Source organism: Amblyomma americanum, chromosome 7 (genome assembly GCF_052857255.1).
Source record: "Amblyomma americanum isolate KBUSLIRL-KWMA chromosome 7, ASM5285725v1, whole genome shotgun sequence".
Classification (NCBI taxonomy): domain Eukaryota; kingdom Metazoa; phylum Arthropoda; class Arachnida; order Ixodida; family Ixodidae; genus Amblyomma; species Amblyomma americanum.
In genome coordinates this window covers 44,484,499-44,504,706 of record NC_135503.1, presented here as the reverse complement: position 1 = coordinate 44,504,706, position 20,208 = coordinate 44,484,499, and the positions used below count along the sequence as shown (strand labels likewise).

Here is a 20,208-nt window from a genome sequence, read left to right as displayed (position 1 = left end):
CACAATGTCACGCGGCGCTGGATTAGTAGATGCTGGGTACTTTCAACCCGAGACATTCGAGTGCGTGCGCGCCCTGCGCGACATACCGTGAGGCACTGGGCGCACAGCTTGAAAGCGCAGCCGGGCTCCTTGCGGGCGTTCTCCAGGGACGGGCAGCCATGCCGCGCCAGCTCATAGAAGCGCCCCTTCTCCGGCAGCACCTGGGAGGCACAAGAGCAGTTTGCATCCGGCTCGGGCGCTACGCGTCCACGGCATCGTCTCACCTGCGTGCAGAAGTTAGGGTAGACGCGACTGAGGCCAGCGTCCTTGGAGATGTCGTACATCATGAGCGCCAGCATGGTATTGTTGAGGGGAAACATGTGGAACCAGAAGCGCGACGCTTTGGTGATGCCGTCGTGCGGCCGCTGGAACAGCGCGGGACAGGCAACGTTCAGCTTGCTGAGGTACAGCTGGAACGTCCGTACAGGGCACAGTGGGTTCTGCGGGTCATCCGGCACCGACGCTCCGCCAGGCACCTTCCACTGCAGCCGTCGGCGCCCGTCGGCCGGCGACTTGAGCAGCGCGAAGGAGTCCTTGCGCATCGCGTGCTGGTTCTCGATGCCGTCCGAGCCTAGGTGGATCATGAGGTCGAACCAAACCTTCTGCTGCAGGCCGCGCGGGGTGTTCACCACCCGCCAAAAGTACTGGCCGATCTTGGTCAGGTCCTCGGGGGTGATGACCACGGCATCCGCTGACTGGCCCATCCTGCCCGCTCCTCCCGAGCTCACTGCCCCTGACGCAGAAGGACCCGCCAGTGGCGCGAACACAGGATCCCGTCCCAGCTCGAAATCGGCGCCGTACAGTGAGCGCAGGTAACCGTTGAGGCCCACCTGAAAGCGGCGCAGCGAGCGCGCGCTGTAGAGCGGACCCTGCTTGACGCGCGAGGAATCCACGAACTCTCGGGCCAAGCCGGCCAGCGCGAGTTTGTCGAGCTGCCGCAGACTGGCCGAGCCCTTCTTGGCGCAGAAATCGCGGAAGCCCAGCAAACCGTGGGCACGCAGCAAGACCTCTTCGTCCGGCGCCTCGCCAGCGGCGCTACTCTGCATGGCATCGGCGCGGCGGCATCAGCCCGCGCGACAACCACACGGGCCAGACAACAACGCTCCTTCGCTTTGTCTTGCGCACCCACACCATTGGGCAGCCCCTTCCCTGTGGGCCGCCCAGTCAGTAGACAGCTCGGATAGAGTGTACTAGAATGTTTTGAGTGGAAGGAGCGGAGACCGGTTCTATTGTTAGCCGCGGCCCCGCTTGTGTAGAAAGTTGCGGCGGCGCTGTCGTCGCCCGCACTTGAAGAGCCTTGCTTGCTGGGAACGGTCGTCGTGCTTTCTTCTGGAAGTTCTTGCAATCGAGAAATCTCTGCTGGCCTGCTCTTCGCCTGTGATGCCTGCCAAGCGACGGCTTAATCACTGCTACGCGCCAGGGTGCAAGACGGGATATGCTCTAACTGGCCCACCCAAGCCCACAGCAATTCCTAATAACTTCAAGTTCCTAATTATTACAATCTGGTAAAGAGCCTGGCTGTGTCAAATGTTCCTGAGGTCGTGGTTAGCTCGCTTCTATCATGCAAGGACCCGGCGGCAGGTTCTCACAAGCAGCAGAAACTTCTTGATATGCTGATCCACACGGGTAATCTTGATGAAGCAGAAAGAGCTCTTAACAACAAAGAAGCTATGACAGAAAATTCTTATAACAATCAGAGGAGTGACCCAAGGCTCACTTACTACATTGCGGGGTGTGTTGAAAGAAGGTGTATCTTGAAAACAAAATGTCGTGTGTGCATGGATCAGCTTCTTTTACCAGCTCCCCGTGGCAAAAATTTGAATGCTGCCACATTTACAAAAGCATGCGATTTTGGTGGCTTGCTCAATCGCGCACTGAGCCTGTTCAAGTTCATGAGTCAGCTTGAGGACGTTTTCACAGGTTGTTTTAGCTATGGAGAACTGCATCACGACAGCATCATGATTGTGCTTGCTCTTCTGAACACGACGGGCATGAACAGTATTGAATGCGATCAGCACTTCAAGGAGCTCGCCTCAAATGTGACTGGGTTTTATCTTGTAACCAGAATAAATTTTTTTTTGTCAAAGGTCTCAACATGTCTTGTGACTTCGCCCGAAGGAAAGCACAGCAGCATTTATAAAGTTTAACCGTGTGTAGCAAATTGAGGTGGAAGATTTTGTTGAGGACTGAGTGGGGCACAGTATATGTAAATAAAATTAGTTGTGTCATGCATATTCGTGTATTTTTTTTCTAAGCGGGGGGGGGGGGGGTGCGCCTACTGTTACCGTAAGACTGGGTCGCCGTGCACAAAGAGTTCCGGAACAATTTTTGGCGTTTCTTTCAAGTTCCTGGAAAGTTGGATTTAGATACATGAAATTGAACTGCACTTTTACTTGGTACAGCCTTTGTCAAGAGCTCTGAGCTCACGGGGTTTGCTTCTAGGGTGTATAGTGGGGCTCCTGTAGCACATTTGGGCGTTCAGCCCATTGGAGGTAACGGGACAAAAATCTTACCTTCCGGAGATATGGAACGCTGGAAATGCATTAATTACGAGCTATAGAGTGTGGCTCGGAAGTGAACTCCGTCGGCTCTAAATTTTTTACAAAGGCTCTACTTGCACTGATGCTGCGAGTAAGTCCACTAGCTCGCCCTTCTAAAAAACTACGTGGTTTAAACGACGACAACGAAAGTGTTTCATGTAACCGCAGCACGCTCCTCGCCCAACCCTGGCTTATTCCCCGTCGTGGGTGTGTGCCATATCATTAACGCAACAACATCGCAGTCACTGCATTCCGCTATAGGCTCTTACGGAATTCCGTGTCGGAGCGTCGTGCAAACTAAACAAGATCGTGGATGTACACGGGGGAGGGAGCTCCTGTGTAAATTTCACTTACTGCTATGCATTGTTTTGGAGTTTTTTATGGGGTGCGTGAGGTCATAGAGCATTTGCATAATTAATTTTACTAAAGAGGAACGATGCATTAATTTGAACATCACGCGGGCATTACGCAGCGACTTCCGTGCGTGGCAGCAAACGGCAGGCTGACAGCGAAGACGCATTCAAGTGCGGTTGACTGCAGCGCCACCGCCAACTTCCACGCTCACCGGCCCTCTCCGCGGCGGCTGGTCGCGCCACTCAAAACATTCTAGTACACTCTAGCTCGGAGCTTTGCCGAGTGTTCTTTATTTTGCTTTCTACGTGCAATGATGATGCTTGCCCTTGTTGTGGTTAGGAGGATAGTTTTTATTTCTGTTTCACAGGTTCGGTTACAAAATGATGCGTAACTTGTAGTGAAAACCAAGTAGTGAAGCGTAACGCTTCGGAATAATACAGAAATAACTCCAGTAACTCAGCCTTTGATGTTCATTTTGTTCACGCTTGCACAACACAAACTGCGACAACCGTTCGCGTTACCTTCGCATACCCTCTGGGCCCTAAGATGATATCTGCTATTATCAAACATTTCGCGTAAGTTGCGTCGGTAGCGTTGTTCACTATTTTGAGAGGCTGAGGTTTTGAACGCGTCACGGCGTCACGAACGCACTATTGTAGGATACAACTTAAAAAAACAGCAGTTAACACTGGGCCACGGTCCGCGGCGTACTGTATTACTCCGCTAGCCAGTCACAAAAGTGAACGAAATCAGCTTTTTAATATTTGACTTTATTAAACAAGCCAGGTATCAATATTCTACAGCTTATAACTTTTTTCTCATGGTTAGCTTCTTGTTTAGGTGACAAGAGAAGTTTTAACAACGGCCTACATTTTTGTCGTGGAGGAATTCTGTACGCCGGTCCTGAATGTGGGCGGAGCTTCACTGCAGACTTTTTAAGTTGTATCGGTTGGCGAGGAGCGGGCAATTCAAACACCAGGGTGCAACTGCTTGGTTATGGAAACTTACGCAAGTCACAAAATAATCTTTTGAACAGCTCACGAATTGCACCGTGTTCAAATGTGCTGTATACTGCGCTTGTTTTTGTGCAACATGCTAAATGAGTAAGCACAAGAAACCTGTCGCACGACGCGGTTCTAAAACAAGATGCATTTTGTCGCGCTTGCAAGCACATAACATACGAAGTAACTAGTTCCGCACCCGTGCGATCTGCGTATGTCGTTTCAGTTGACGGAAGATGTCCACAGAAGAAAATTCATCGGGTTATTAACAGAGAGGTCGACAAGTGTGCTTGTTCTTGAGTACATCCGCGCCTCCGAAACAGCCAAGTGCGAGATATTCGCCATATCTTCGGCTTAATATATTTAATGCAATGTCCTCAGTGCCCATTAGCTGCAGATTTATGGGTAGGCCTCGGAAGGGGCAGCTGGAACGGTGGAGGATGACGTTCCTATATTTGCACGTACATTGCATTTCTTGAACTTTGTCAAAAAATATGGGCCAGTGTAGTTTACCCAAAGAAAATTTCTCGCTAGGCAAAAGAAGAGGAGCATGTCGCCCACCTAGAATTCACTTCTGGAGCCTGACTAGTCCACTCTACACGCCCTTTACTACAACGTCTCTTTCTCACTCAGTCACTACCATCATGGATCAGTTGAGGTGTCCACCATGAGTGAGACCATTGATTACTCTAGCTCTCCTTTTTTCATTACCAAAGCACCGTAGCTGGGATAAGGTTCCACATTGTGGCAAGATCAAATAACCAACGTATGGACCCCAGCCCGCCAATCGGCCAGAAGGAATGAAGGCGCGAACATCGCTGCTCGAGCTCTACTTACCCGAGCACCTTGCGAGACCATGCAAGAACCAATCACCTACTTAATTTAAAAAACTATTGTGACATTAAAATTTGTAGAGAATATTAGCACCTCCATACAATAATCAAAGAATAATACTTAGAAGACTACAGACACAAGTTGTATAACCGCAAGAGACTGAATAAGCTTCATCCAGATATACGAGCCAAATTATAAACATTGTGGAGAAATGGCGGACCTAGGGCCCTTCGTTTTCGGGATTTATTTTTGCCAGAATGTGGAAGTAAAAATCGGGCGATATTTTTTTATTTGAAACCCGGGCACAAATCGGGTTGTCTGGCAAGCATTTCAGCAATTCGGGCAATTTTTTGCAGCCAAAGACAGTTTAATATAAGCACTCGTTCTTTTGCGGGACACAAAATGCTCTATCTTTTGTTCAATACTTTGCAAACAGCATGGAAATCACAGGTTGAGCAAAAAAAAACTTTAAATTAGATAATTTTTCATCTTATTACAATTATTTTGTCATGTAAACTCTTAAACTACTACCAAGCACTCCATGCGCATGCAAGCCCTGCCTGCCTAGTACATTGCGAAAACTGTCATTAGGCATCACAGTGGCTATTTTAAATGGGCAAGAGCCCTGGAGCAGGACGTTGATAGCACGGATATCGCTCTATACAATGATGCCGAATAAATGCTTGGTCAGAAATCATGTTTTTCTGCCTTCTAAAAATTACTTCTGAAATTTATCTTGAAATTAAGCCACATGATGAATAACAAGTGCTGCAAGAGGTTTACGGTCGCCAACTGAATGAACACTCCTCTAGAATAAGCACAAGATATCCATTAATTTTAGTGCGGTGTTCAGAAAGAAATCTGTTCGGGGCGCTAGGATCGAGCAAAATTGGGTTTTACTCGAAAATGAAGGGCTCTACCTATTCAGTATACCCCACGGCACAGGCCTGCAAAAATAACCCAGAAATCCTCCAATGACTGAGCAGTGGCAGGATGCCCTGTCTGGCTCCGATCTGTGTCACCAACAGGAGATGGTGAAGCAGGCCCAAGCAGCAGCAAGATCCAATGGGATACAAGTGCAAGATCCACACCACAAGCACCTGAAGATCATTAAAAGTAGTCTGTCTCTCTACATCCTACACATACCCTGACTGTGAACGTTTGTGCATGCAAAAATAACTCATACAGAATAAAGTCAGATGGTTTATGGTTTATGGAGGTTTAACGTCCTAAAGCGACTCAGGCTATGAGGGACGCCGTAGTGAAGGACTCCGGAAATTTCGACCACCTGGGGTTCTTTAACGTGCACTGACATCGCACAGTACACGGGCCTTTAGAATTTCGCCTCCATCGAAATTCAATCGCCGCGGCCGGGATCGAACCCGTGTCTTTCGGGCCAGCAGTTGAGCGCCATAACCACTCGGCCACCGCGGCGGCTAGTCAAAGATGGTTTATGGTTTACGGGGGTTTAACGTCCCAAAGCTACTCAGGCTATGAGGGGCGCTGTAGTGAAGGGCTCCGGAAATTTCAACCACCTGTGGTTCTTTAACACGCACTGACATCACAGAGTACACAGGCCTCTAGAATTTCTCCATCGAAATTCGACTGCCACGGCCAGGATCAAACTCGCATCTTTTGGGTCAGCAGCTGAGCGCCATAACCACGAAGCCACCGCAGCGGCAATAAAGTCGCATCTGTGATCACTTGAACGAAGGCTTAGCGGTTTTTCAGAACCTCCTGGTTGAGTAGTAAACAAAACAAGCAGAAGTGGAAGTTAAGGCAATCAGGTAGTTCTCGTGTGTAGGAGTCATTTCATTTTTACTCCACAAGGAAGCTGGTGCGCGAGCTTCTTCACAGGTATGTTAGAGATTGGGAGATTTTTGCTGCCTTCTTTCCCTTTGTTTTTCTCTCAAAATTTAGATTGTAATTAACTTACTTTAAATCTCACCTGTTTCCTCGATTTTCATTCCAATCTCCTCAAAATCTATAAAAATTTGTTACTCATTTTCCCAGATACCTGAATTTTTATTTATGAATCACCTGAGACAAGTCTGGATGAATGTTTCTCCTGTTTGGATCTGCACCAAACTGTAGCCAATCCCCCACCGTGGGTATGTGCCATAGCTTCAGAAACAACAAAGACCTTCTTGTACAGGTAGTGCAGAAGCACAGATGGTTGGCTGCTATGTTTGAAATATGTTATTGTTGCACTTTTAAACAAGCCAAATAGCAGCTCTCCAATTCAATATACAGCCTTCTCTTTCTCTTGCCACAGAATTTATTTCAGGAGCCATCGGAAGCTAGAGCAACAAGGCTTCCTGAATGTGGTAGCATAGTCGAACATAACCGAGAAAAGTTGAGAAATGGCGAGTTCAGGCCAATCGTTCTGTGGTTAATTTAACAAAGCAAAATTTAAGAACATTTGAAACTTATGTGGCAGATTACTTATATGATGGCAAAAAAACAGAACAAGCCATTATTTGAAACAGGCAAGAGACTCGAGATGGGTCCATCACTAGGTGTACTGAATTCTGCAACATGAGTTACCTAATATTTAAAAATTCCTACCTTCCTATGTTAATGCAACAGCAAACATTAGCAGACACATACGGGTAGCCACACATATCAGCAGGAAGTGGAACACAAAAATTAAATGCAAAAAAACATTGACACATTTCACCAATCACAGAAAGCATATACAGGCATTCACTATAGTGTGCCGTTAGCAGGTTTTCACTGCATTTAGGCAGAGAAAGAATGAAGTCTGCCAGTTCATATGATGCGCTTACAGAGAACAGCTACTGCACTCCACAAAATCAGTGTCCTGCAAGTGCCGTCATAGAAAGTATAGAATTTTCAAGCTCCCACCAGAAAGCCAAGAGCAGCAACCTAAATTAGCTCTTGTATGCACCAACAGCTAAGAATCTTGGCTGAAGCTTTTCACCTATGTTCCTAACACAGTGACACTGTCCTGGACAGTTAATGCTTCGACAGCTGCCTTGCACAGGCACTGGGAAAAAAACATCTGTGCTATTCCACTGGGCCACAGCTAAGACTAAACATAACTAAAAGGCAATCGCTATACAAGGAGCCTGTGGAGGGCCTTAATGTAGAAATCTTGCTGGTTTTAACATGCCCCAAAACAACTTCAGTCCATTCCGATCAGTCCAACATTAAGAAGGGGTACACATTCCTCGCATGTATAAGGCACTCAACAATTTCATCCTTGCACACACTTTTAAGAACTGCAGTCCACATTACACAACAGCCACAGATACATGGTTCAAACAACTCGATGTTGCTAATCACAAACAGGAACCTGCTACCAAATATAGGCAAACAGAGTCAGCCTGACTGGCAGTGTTAAATATCTTGGCTACAACTGATAGCGCAGCCATGGTTCCTCATGTGCACTGCAAGGTGTGTTGCTAAGACAGTATGCACATGCACAATGCACAAGTGAAAATAATATGACACACACACACAGCACATTATCGGAAAGAGAGAAAAGGTCCGCTTTATTACATAACATACATATACTTATATATAACATATATATATATTTATAAAGACATGCCAAACAGTCCCAGCAGACAGCCTCATGTGTTGCGAATCTTGCCTGGTACGTAGTTGCGGTCAATCACTGGTTCCTGTAGAAACATGTGCAGGCAGCGCTCATTCTGGGCCAATGGGTGTCCAGCGACTCTGCACATGACCATAAAAAGTAGCATGCCAGCACAGTAGGTCAAGCCACAAGTATGGAGAACAAAAGCAAAAAAGAAGGACACACTCACACCTACTCAAATTTTTATCGACCAGAAGATATTGGGTTTCTCAGGGGCCAGACCCGATTTACTGAAATCCTTTCTCTTTCTCCCTCAGCAATTGACCAAAGCCCACATAAAGTGGCACAGAAAGTTTCCAATTTTTCTATCTTGCTGGAAAGGAGGTACTCTCCAAAAATTCAATGTCATACTGAGTGCAAAATTTCTCAGCAAGATTCTTCAAACATGAAGTTAGGAAAAGTCCATAGAGGAGAGACCAGACAGATTCTGGAGAGTGGGGCACCAGTTCATTATGTTTAAGTTAGCCTTTGCCCATTTCAAATTTTGGGGCAACTGCTGAAGTGTTCACTTCAAACACGAGTTGAACCTGAAAATTCTGCTTCTGGCCAATATATTATGTTAATTTCATGTAACATTATTTACACTTGACTGCACTTTTTTTTTTGCTCAAAAGCCCCTTCTGCTAGGATGTAAGTATTTGCCTGCAGCATTACTAAATAAATATAGGCCTGAACTAGTGAGCAACTGTGATTGTGTGACTTGTGGATAAAATCCCAGCTGTGGCGGCCATATTTCTGTGGAGGCGAAGTGCATAAGATGCCTGTGTGCTGCGGGCTGTCAGTGTGTGTTAAAGAACCCCAGGCAGTTGAAATTAGAATATTCTGAGGCCCATCACTACAGAGCTTCTCTCCTTTCACTCCCTTCATCCTCTCCCACAGAGCAGTTCAGCCATCCACTGAGAAGTAATACCCCTGTCACACTACCAAATTTAATGTTATTCGGATCGAATGGCATTCGCACCTAATGCCATTAACCTGCTGCTACACGGGACCATTTAATGTCATTAGGTTCAAATGACATTTGCTATCGAATGAGTTCACGAAACTCATTCGCATTCGATGTCGAACCGAATGTACTTTGGACACCATACGCGCAGCAGAAACAAGCAACGCGAAAAAATCATGTGCGCACTGTCAAAGTTAGAAATTGTATTTATTTAGTTCTGCTAAAAAATGTTAATTTTGGTGCGAACCTCTTCACACTTGTAGCTGTCGTGGATAGCTATTACTCTCGGTCCCAGCAGCAGCAAACGACAGCAGCCGAGCATGAAGCAGGGCCTTTCCCGCGACCGCCGATCATTTTGGGTTGCATGTTTCTTGCTGGTTGGCGTTCCATGTTCGTTTAGCTCGGAAGTACTTAAAGATGTCACTGAGCACTTCACCTTTCAGAAGTCATTTCCACGCGTCGCCGAGCACCGCCACGTCAGCCATTTTGTTTGTTTACAGTTTTCGGATTTGTGGTTGACTTTGTACTTGGCTTGGCGTTTGATGGCTGAAGTGCCGCAGAATGGACAGAAATAATATTTTAAGCTTATAATATTGCACAGAAATGTTCTCACCCGCTTTTAAAACAGTACACAACAATTTGTAACATATTTTATGCACGTTGATGTGTTTGAATTGTACTATTTTTTTTTTCACTGATCGTCACTGCCATCATTTTCGAATAACATTTTTTACCGTGTAGCACCGAAAGAGACCGAATGACATTCGATGCATCGAATCGCATTCGATTGGAATGACATTAAATTTGCTAGTGTGGAAGGGGTGTGCATACCTGTGAAGAAGCTCGCACCCCCCCCCCCCCCCCCCCCCCCCCAAGTTTCCTTTCCTTAAAACTAATTTTAATTTTAGAAACTTACCAAATGGGTGCCAAACAAAAGAGATCGCCACTACCATACCATAAAAATACACTAACCAAGTGAGAAAAAGCGTAAAAAATATGGATTTGCTCAATAAACTATATGAAGTACCTCTACAAACAAACATTTATGATTCAACCAAATGCATAAAAGGTGGTTATTATTGAATACAAATAGTTAGAAATACATGGCAGCTAAACATATTTCAATCTTACGGACAAGTCCCTGCGAAGCAACAAGAACAATATGCAAATATGCAAAAACTGTAAAGATCACCTGGACAAATTATGATGTGTAATGTACCGTCAGTCCACTTGAATCTCGATATATGTATTTGCATCATACTATATATACATGACAAGTGCCATCTAATTATTTAGTGCACTCATCCTGGTACAGTGCCCTCGTGGGTGCTGTAAGCACTGAATAAGTACCGTAATAAGTACCGTAACATTCCCCATAGCTGATGTGATGGCTGAACAAATGGCCATTACTCAGACAAGCATTGTCACTGCAACGAAACTATTCCCTAACAAAAGGCTGGCATCTTCACTTCCTTTCGACTGTTTTCTCCTTGTAAAGAGCACTCTAGTTCATTCCGAAAGACACTATGCATCATGCATGTGCTTTATATTAGTGTACACGAAAGTACCGCCAGTCAATCGCATCTTCTACTTGCCCTCTGCACCAACCCCAGAATGGTGTGTTAGCACCAGAAATTGGGCTAAATTCCTTGTGAACAGTTACAAAACTAGAAAACCCTGCCCTACATTAAAAAACGAAATTATTAAAGTACACTTTCTGAAACCCAACAATAGCCTTGGGAAAAACTGTCAGCTCTGCTCTGAAAGGCTGTATACTGGCACATCAATTTCGAAATACCTCTGGCAATCAAATTAAGCTATAAATAAAACACTAAGCAAAGCTATAGAGATGACATTGATTCAAATCCTAAAACTGGTCATATGACCAGTCATGCCATCTCAAATGAATGAAGAGGTCCTCCCCAGGCAATGCAATGAATCCCTTATTGAACATGAACGTGATACAATACACTCTTGTGCCAGTTACTTTTAAGCAGCCTTTGCAAATGTCTACCACAATATTCACTGTCTGCATTCCTTAACCTTCTTTTCAAACTAATTCACTTTCTGCTCCATCATGCTTGCCCTATGTCCACCTGAAGTGTTTTCTAGATATTTTGCACACATTCAAGCTTATTAGGCTACAACTGTGTGGTCAGCTAATTGGAACTATATGCTTTGAACAAAATGTGCTACACATTACCAAACCAAAAATGTGCATCTTTCTTATCATCAGTTGCTCCTTATATTCTGCATTTGACATGATGGTGTTATTACTGTTGCTTAGTGCTTTTGCTTTAAAGCCTTCTTCTTGCATTTTCCAGTGCCACCATCAGCTTCAAATTAAATGCAAACAGAACTGGAATGTGAACTCAAAAACACTAACACTAGTCACTGGTGAGGAAATACAGGCATTAACACTTCCAAACAGTGTTCTCTGCACCTTTAAAGTGAAGACCAACTGTGCTAATATTCAAGGCCCCCCTCACCCGAGATCTTCCCGCACCACTATCCACATTTTCAATTGTCTTAATCGCGTTACCTTTGATGCTGATAGCACATTGCGTTCTCATCCAGACTTCAACACCCATGTTCCCCTTATCTTACACACTGATAGCCCTGACCTGAGACAGGTCCCACAGAAGCTATCATTCTAGAGCAAAAATTCAAAATTTTCAGTTCAGGACAGTACAACTTTCGGCAGCTTGGCAGGCTAGAAAACACGCCAGCACACTAGGTGTTAAGTCTATGCACTCGCATGAATTTTCCCAAACGTGCTGCAGCCCTCCTTTGCCTACTATTCTGACTGGACTGGGCAAACATTACATGTGTGCACCAGGCATGTTATCTTGCCTATGACATGCAAATGTGCTCTAATCTGTGCTGTCAAGAGAAAGGCTGGTTAACAAGAGAAGGCCTAAATGTAATATTAAAAAAAAAAGGTCCTGCTTACACACTTCACGGACAAAACTTCCACCACACAAGCACAGTTGAGAACTGAAGCTTGAAATCTGGTACTGCTAAAGTCAAGATATATTTTTGCACCTACGACACCACTTCAATGACAAAATGCAGCCCATCAAGTTACTGCCTAGACATCTCATAGCAAGAATGAAAATCCTATAAATTCTCTGCAAAGTGCTGAAAATATCAAGTTGGCCAGCACAGCAGAGGGTCTAAGTCAAAATGAAAGGTGTGTAGACCTGCCATCCTTGGATGCAAAAGCCTAGTGTGCACTTGAATGTGAGATGTAAATACGTTATCAGTTATAAGGAACATTTTTGAGCTTGCTTGGCACATTTGGTTAGCCAAAAGTTTGCCTCTCCACTTTTGCGGGCAACCTCCTGAAATCATACAGGGGGCTCCAATACAAAACACTAGTATCAGCCTATCGTTAGGGAACCGATGAGATTAGGAATATGCTTGTCAACTAGAAATGCTGTCGCCTTGACACGTTCAGGTGGCGGGGCTGCGTATACGGCCTCCATGTGCGATAAAGAGGGGGCGGGGATCGCTTGCTCTCCCAAAAGGAGCGCGTGCAAAGAGCGGCGAGTCAGCTGAGCTCACTTGTTGATGAACAGCTCGAGCCCCTTCTTGCGCTCTTCAATGAACTCCTCGTCGAAGATGCCTTCGTCGCTCCGGAAGGGCAGTTGCCGTTTCCACGCCTTGCCCGGCAGCGGAGGTACCACGATCTGCGCACAGCAGACACGTTGAAACTACGTTCTCCGAAAAGCATTCGAACAGCGGAAAGTACGGCATTCCTCATGCAAGAGCCTGTCATCGAACCCAACCGCAGTGGGACCGCTGACCCGAGGGGGGCCAACGGTTTCACCCGGCCTCCGCACCTTGCTGTCGCGCTCCAACTCGCTCCTTAGCCACTCGAAATCGCTGTAGCGTCGCCGAACGGTCGACTCCTTGTTCTTGAAGACGGGGAGGTTTGTCTGCAAATGAAAACCACTGTGACGGCTCTGCCACTGCCAGGCCTAATCACTACCGTGGGGCGTTTCTGCTCACCCGCATGCGGACTTCGTAGTCGGTGTACCGCTTGCGTGCCACGCCGTGCGTCATCGGGTTACCGACGTCGATCTCCAGGTAGTTAGCCGGAGGGGCATACGCGTCGTCAAGGGTCTGTTTCTTGGTCTGCAACCGCTTCGTAGCGTCCTGCGGCGGCGCTGCTTCTGTCGCCATCGCACCGACCGTGCGCGGCCTCCTATGCTAGGGCGGCTAGGATGGCTGCTGACTACCCTACCGCTGCGCTTCTGCTGTGGGTGGGCAAGTCGGACCGGCGCCCCGGCGCGGAGAACGCGTTTGCTCTGAAGGTGCCCCAGATGTCGCTCGCGTCGGTTGCACTCCTTTATGGAAAGAACCCGTCCGTCGCAAGGAATCACGTGCAGTTCTCTGTACTCTCGTGCCGTGAAATTCGCATAGCAACGCGCGTAGCAACCACGTAGCAACATGGCAACAACGGCGCGTCGACGGTGCCTCAAGTACCGCAAGGCTGACCCAGCGGAATATGTACATTTTCGCGATGAAAAATTGCACATTTTATTGGTAATTGATCTGCTAGAACCAAAAGAGCTCACTGAACGACTCCATTTTCTTTTTGTAGGAAACTATGGCTAACAGCGCATATCTGACCTGACAAGCACGTATGGTAATTCAGATACTTTGAAATATAAAAAAGAAAGTCTACAGTCATCTCTTGCCTGTCGACCCTGGTTGTATTTCATGCCATCTGCTGCATGCTGCATAGCGGCTTTTACTCGCCAAAGGACCCCCTCCCCCAGCCAATGGCGTCGGCCGATTCGCTAGCAGGTTCATGAGAATCGGCCGATAGCATTGGCTGGGAGGGGGTCCTTTGATGAGGAGGAAAAGCCGCTTTTTTTTTTCTTGACTTCTATCAGACTGTAGCATGCAACAACCAGGAAACGTAGCTCGTTGGGCTAGATGGTGCATGGTACCAGGTAGAGAACCAGCAGAGTGCCCAGCGTTGTCTGTGTGAATTCCTTTTCTTGCCTACGCGTCCTGTTTTTTTCTGGTTTCTCTACCTGGAACCAGGCAAGAGTGAAGTTAACAAATTCTGAAACAGATAGTTGCTGTTGCAGTTTGCAGCAGCCACGCAGAAAGTTTTCTTCTGTCCCTATATATAAATGAATCCCCCCCCCCCCCCCCCCCCCCCAACTGTCTAGAGTGCTCGAATGGCGCACCGAGGAGTTCACTTGCGTCATTTACGAGTGGCCTAGGGCTTAAAACCTGGTGTTATCATGCATGCACATTCCCATAGATTGTGTTTAATTCCTCAACTCTTTGAAAGCTGTACAGGGCAGGCCAGGCAGTGGTAATTGTCATAAATGCACAACACGGCACACTGCTTGGATGCTACTCAAGAGGGAGCACCCTTTCATTTGAGGATAGATCATTGCCTTAGAACCAGGCTTTATAGAAGTGAGATAGATATCTGTGTACCATGCAAAAGCAATGTTTAAACATGTCCTGGTAGACTTTAGTGATAGTGAAAGCAAAATTAACACATCAGCTGTAGAGACAAGCAAGAGAAGGCTGGGTTACTAGCGATGTAAAAGCAGAATGAAGCAAATGAACGAATTATCGCAGAAATCAAAGTAATATAGCTTAGAACATGAAAAATAGTCTTGAGTGAGAAAAAACTAAAACAGAACCAAAACAAATAAAACAATTAACCACTTCAATTTACTAGGCACGGTGGTGCTCCCCACTGTCCTGACACAAATGGTCGCTGTTATCCATCTAAGTAGACAAGTGTGTGGACAACTGTACCTCATAATAGCTTAACATCAAGTGTACCACACATCAGAGCATCAGTGTGCCTGTAGCACACTGTCACTGCTTGGTTGAAGTGATAGATCACGGCTAGATTTCTGTGTCGTGTTTGTGTGTTGTCTTCTGGTGCCGCTTTTAGCGCATTCCTTCGCATAATGATCAACCAACTAACCCCGGTAATAGCTTTGCTAGCTAGATTTCTGCTAGGGTGCTCATGCCAAAAGAAGTTCGACTCTTCATAAAATAACCTCTGCTGGCATATCAAAGCATGTAATGAAATGGCCTCTTATGTTTCAGCATTATTGCATAACTTAGCTAAAAATAGCACACAGGAAACAAATCTATAGAGGACACTAGTAAGCAGAAATTAACCAAGCGTTGTTCTGTCATCCGCAGTGCATTTAACGCTGTAGGTAATCGCAAGGATGATGGCACACGGAAAATGAAGTTGCATTACTTTCAAACCAGACTTGTATTTTTAAAAGGCCACTTGAGAGTGCAAGTGCAATTGATGACGGACATGTAGCAGCGATCACAGTTGTCAACAGTATAATGAGGAAGCGAACCTGTAGATGCAATTGCACATGCATGCATGCATGAGCAAAGACAAATTAATAGAACATGTTTGTTCTACTATGGTTGCTCCTTCTTGCATCTCTGTATGATACGGCAGAGAGTAGGCTATGCTGCTGAGTGCAGTGAAGAAAGACAGCTGCTCGCCTCTGCTCAGCTTGACATGGCTTTTCAAGATGTGAGCAAAACACCATCAATGTGGCAGTCCACGACTCTTTCCACATTTACCATCATCTGCATCTTGAGGTTGTGTCCAACACCAGTTACCCGTCATCAAGGGCTGGATAAGTGGTTATCAATATTCCTTTTGTCATCAACCCACTAGAGGACTTGGACGAACCAAGCTCATCATAAGCAGACTGTCATTTCTGGCTCTTAACAAGTTCAGCTTACCGTGTGTTTTCTGGAACTCTGTATCCGGTTTAAAGCAAGTATAGCTCATCCAAAGCATTTTTCTGGTTTGCTGACAGATGACACCACACATACTAAATGACTATTTTGGTGCCATTTTAGAAAAAAAAAAAAAACGTGCCCATTAGGTGGTTAAACTCTCCACATAACCTGTATTACATGCAACACCTTTTGGTTGTGACCAGGGGATAGATTTTGATCTGCTAAATGTGGTGATGAGTGCAGGATGTTTTCATTTAACAAAACTGCATATCTCAAGACAGACAGACACAGGCGAATCGAATAAATGTTTTAAGTAATGGAGCATAACAGAAGAGGACGGCTGGCTTAGCGCATATGCATTTGGTCACCGGATGTTACTGTTTTATAAATGCAAAATAAAAGTGTGGAATCACAATAGCCCAGGTAGCCTAGCTGCAGTGATTTTTTGTGGCACATCACGGTATGAGACGTTTAGAAGAAAAAAAAAAGGCAAATGGGCAGAACATAAATAAAAGTAAACAAGGGGTTGGTTCCCCAAACAACTATTAGATTTACAGTGCGACAAATCTACTTCACTCACAGCATCAACACACAACCTCAGATTGCCACCATCTCCTGAACCAGACTGAGGAGATGGCTGCCGAGGTCTTCATCCTGCAGTGTCCAGGAGACGCATATTGCCCGACTTGCAGCATCGTCGTCTTGTCCCCCAAGCTTGACTAGCGCCGATGCAATCGCAATGGAGCCGTCTGGCAGCAGCTGCAGACCTGGCAACCGGTCCCGGAGCCGGGTGTAAAGTGCGTCAGCCAGTGCAGCTCTTGGGGATGCCACTGTGGTGGTAAAGCGTATCTGATGGCCCGTTAAACCCAGTTCTTGCATGGCTTGCCTTGAGTCCAGCAGTCGCACGCCGCGGTCATGCATCACGAGGGCCCCGTGGATAAGCTTAGGCCGTTTGTTGTCTGAGCCCAGTGCGTGCTTGAGTAATGGCACAGCCACATCTACAGGTACAGTGTCGGGAGTCTCTATGACTACCGTTTCGCCATTAGCTGGCATGTAGCAGTCAACGGAAAACTCTTGAAGGATCTTTTTCCGTAGAAAGTCCATCTTTCCTGCTTCACCATGGACTAGGAGTACGTTGGCTGGCTCACACTGCTGGATGAGTTGCATGATGCCCTTGGCATCAGCGTGAGCACTGAAGGACATGTACTGTACCGACATCTTCACCTCCACAACCTGCCGATTGTCCAACTCCACCTTGCGTGCCCCACTCAGGATCTTGTGTCCAACAGTGCCAGCAACACAATATCCCGGCATGATGACCATGTTTGCCTCAAAGGGAGCCCATTTCTTGAATATCTGCAATGACAAGCCTGCGTGCAACATGCCAGGCGTGGCAAAGACCACCATGGGCCCCGGGTTGTCAATGAAAGCCCTATCGAAGGGCTTGATGTGCTTGAAATCAAACATGTTACGCTGTACAAATGTCTTGCGAATTTTCTGGTTCGTCCAAGTAATGAACATCTTGTAGTAGTTTGTAGCCTTTTCGGTGAGCCCAACGGCGAAGTAGATGGGCACGCGCAGGTTCATGCGGTCCCAATAAGTTTCAAGGAGGATACATAGTTCTTGAGCCCGACCTAAGGCGAAGACCGGAATAAGCACTTTGCCACCCTTGTCAATGCAGTCGTGCACCTTGGTCAGAAAGTCGCGTTCACGGCAGCGCTTTGAGTCACGGATGGTGGTCGCGTATGTAGACTCAGTGATAAGCAAATCGGGCCGGCACTTATCCACCCAAGCGGCACCCAGGTGTCTGTCGGGAGTCATGTTGTAGTCGCCAGTGTAGACCACCGATTGGGAACCCACTCGAATCCAGAACATGGCCGCTCCTAATACATGACCGGCGTAGTACGCCTTGATCTCCAGCTCATCGTCCACCTGCACAGCCTGGTGCAAGTTCACAGCAACCACCTTACGCATGCAGTCGCGGATCATTGCGGAGGTGAAGAAGTTTGTCTCGCCCTTGCGGTCCACAGTAATCTTGCGGTAGTCCTCGAGCAAAATCGGGCAAATTGCTTTAGTCGGGTGCGTCATGTAGATTGGGCCCGAGTAGCCCACCATTTCAGTCATGTAAGGCAGAGCACCGCAGTGGTCCAAGTGGAAGTGACTGATGATGACGCAGTCCAGGTGCTCGTTGAGGGGTCCCTCCTGGGTGATATAACTGAAGTCCGGGAAACGCCGCTCGTCATTGAAGCCCATGTGCATGCCGCAGTCGAGCATCACGTTTTTGCCGCCGATGCTCAGCAGGATGCAACTGCGTCCCACGTCCTGGCCGGCGCCCAGCGGTGTTACGCTAATCTGAGGCATCTTCGTTGATGTTACCGACAAATAACTTCACTTATTGCGCTCCGTGAGGCTATTCATCTGATACATGGACTCAAAACCAGCGAATCGACAACATACAGCGAACAACGCCAACAATGCGCAGGGCGCAGAAAGACGCAGATCCACGCGCGTGCGCGGTCGTCCGGTTGTTCTTTGAACGTGGTCAAGGGTGTGACATTCCCGTGAGCCAATGGGGACGATTTTGAAATGCGACGGTGGCGGTGCCTGGGAGTTGGCGGCGCGGCCAGCGCGGCTGATTAGCAGCTGCTTAGGGCGCTCGCTCGAGTACCAAAAACGTAAATAGTTTTCTCCAAAGAACAGTTTATTAAAGGAAACATCAGTAGTGACAATCGATGTACAAAAGTGATTTTAGGGCATCTTGGGCATTGCAATATCAGTGACAATCGTTCTAAAAATCAAAATTAATAAATTCCATTATGGAAACCTAGAACACATGAGCCGCCAGATACCAGGATCGCTGCAATCGTTCCGACCGTGGCGACACTTACGGCGCGGACGCGCAACTTGCAACATGCCACAGCACTGACGTGGTTGCAGCGGAAGAGTAAAAAAAGTCGAAATTAAGGTGCTAACGCCCGCAGCGCCACAGCCGGTTCTCAAACGCTAAATGTGGGAGCATGTGTTTACGTCGGTTACGTTGCGTATCAGATGTGCAAGTAATGCGCAGATAAGAGTTTTTTGATGGTGCAGCGTTTTCTGCTGACAACGCGCTGGCAAAGACTGACCAAACGGCTACCAGCCGACCTATCCGCGCTGCAAAAGCAAACCAACCAATCGTCTGTTTTTTCCTTTCTCCATGATGTGAAACCTTGCCTCACGCTGTTGTTGTTTAACAACAAATGGCACGCAATATCGCAAAACATATCCGATGCTGCTGCGCCCTAGCGACTTGGCAAAGTTCGAACAGTAATTAGACGTGTAATCTTGCACTGACGTCCTGACGTCCTAACGTGTCTGCGCTGCGCTCTGCACGTGGTTGCAGCGGAAGAGTAAAAAAAGTCGAAATTAAGGTGCTAACGCCCGCAGCGCCACAGCCGGTTCTCAAACGCTAAATGTGGGAGCATGTGTTTACGTCGGTTACGTTGCGTATCAGATGTGCAAGTAATGCGCAGATAAGAGTTTTTTGATGGTGCAGCGTTTTCTGCTGACAACGCGCTGGCAAAGACTGACCAAACGGCTACCAGCCGACCTATCCGCGCTGCAAAAGCAAACCAACCAATCGTCTGTTTTTTCCTTTCTCCATGATGTGAAACCTTGCCTCACGCTGTTGTTGTTTAACAACAAATGGCACGCAATATCGCAAAACATATCCGATGCTGCTGCGCCCTAGCGACTTGGCAAAGTTCGAACAGTAATTAGACGTGTAATCTTGCACTGACGTCCTGACGTCCTAACGTGTCTGCGCTGCGCTCTGCCAAGGGTGTGACATTCCCGTAGAGCCAATGGGGACGATTTTGAAATGCGACGGTGGCGGTGCCTGGGAGTTGGCGGTAAAAACATAAATTGCTCAAAACTTTGCTCGCTATGCTTGCGCCGGTCGCTGTCGTCTGCTGCCACTGCGCTGCAGCGTTGCCCGCGGCGGCACTGGCGGCGCAGACGCGTTGTGTCATTGACTCCAGCCGCGTTTGCTGCCAGATACCAGGATCGCTGCAATCGTTCCGACCGTGGCGACACTTATGGCGCGGACGCGCAACTTGCAACATG

The 20,208-nt window shown here is 47.0% G+C and overlaps 3 protein-coding genes across 4 annotated transcripts in view; all 3 read right to left on the bottom strand.

The window, feature by feature from the left end:
- The window catches only part of LOC144098992 (uncharacterized), a 39,492-nt gene extending 36,268 nt beyond the window's left edge, over positions 1 to 3,224 (bottom strand). Inside the window, exons 1-3 of one of the 2 annotated variants that reach the window (XM_077631983.1) lie at positions 3,195 to 3,224; positions 264 to 1,214; positions 87 to 200 (exon numbers count right to left, since the gene is read on the bottom strand). In XM_077631983.1, coding sequence (XP_077488109.1) covers positions 87 to 200; positions 264 to 1,085 — 936 coding nt within the window. In that variant the 5' untranslated portion in view covers positions 1,086 to 1,214; positions 3,195 to 3,224. Of the gene's footprint in view, positions 1 to 86; positions 201 to 263; positions 1,215 to 3,194 lie in introns of those variants that run through there. The other variant, XR_013307281.1, reaches the window with a different exon arrangement.
- Positions 3,225 to 8,259: 5,035 nt separating this feature from the next.
- Positions 8,260 to 13,672, bottom strand: Snx3 (sorting nexin 3). Its single transcript, XM_077631986.1, has 4 exons — positions 13,354 to 13,672; positions 13,185 to 13,280; positions 12,907 to 13,031; positions 8,260 to 8,473 (listed from the first exon to the last, which is right to left on the bottom strand). The coding sequence occupies exons 1-4, from the start codon at positions 13,525 to 13,527 to the stop codon at positions 8,368 to 8,370; spliced, it is 501 nt and encodes a 166-aa protein (XP_077488112.1). The 5' UTR covers positions 13,528 to 13,672; the 3' UTR covers positions 8,260 to 8,367.
- A 1,044-nt stretch (positions 13,673 to 14,716) lies between these two features.
- IntS11 (integrator complex subunit 11) lies at positions 14,717 to 18,636 on the bottom strand. The gene has a single exon (XM_077631982.1). The coding sequence runs from the start codon at positions 18,463 to 18,465 to the stop codon at positions 16,702 to 16,704; it is 1,764 nt and encodes a 587-aa protein (XP_077488108.1). The 5' UTR covers positions 18,466 to 18,636; the 3' UTR covers positions 14,717 to 16,701.
- Between the last annotated feature and the right edge of the window lie 1,572 nt (positions 18,637 to 20,208).

Excerpts from the sequence above, each read along its gene's own strand:
- Snx3 (XM_077631986.1), bottom strand. The coding sequence starts at position 13,527 with ATGGCGACAGAAGCAGCGCCGCCGCAGGACGCTACGAAGCGGTTGCAG. Across the intron at positions 13,032-13,184 it reads AGTTGGAGCGCGACAGCAAG|ATCGTGGTACCTCCGCTGCC; the intron begins GTGCGGAGGCCG and ends TGCTGTGCGCAG. Across the intron at positions 8,474-12,906 it reads CTCGAGCTGTTCATCAACAA|AGTCGCTGGACACCCATTGG; the intron begins GTGAGCTCAGCT and ends GGTCATGTGCAG.
- IntS11 (XM_077631982.1), bottom strand. The coding sequence starts at position 18,465 with ATGCCTCAGATTAGCGTAACACCGCTGGGCGCCGGCCAGGACGTGGGA.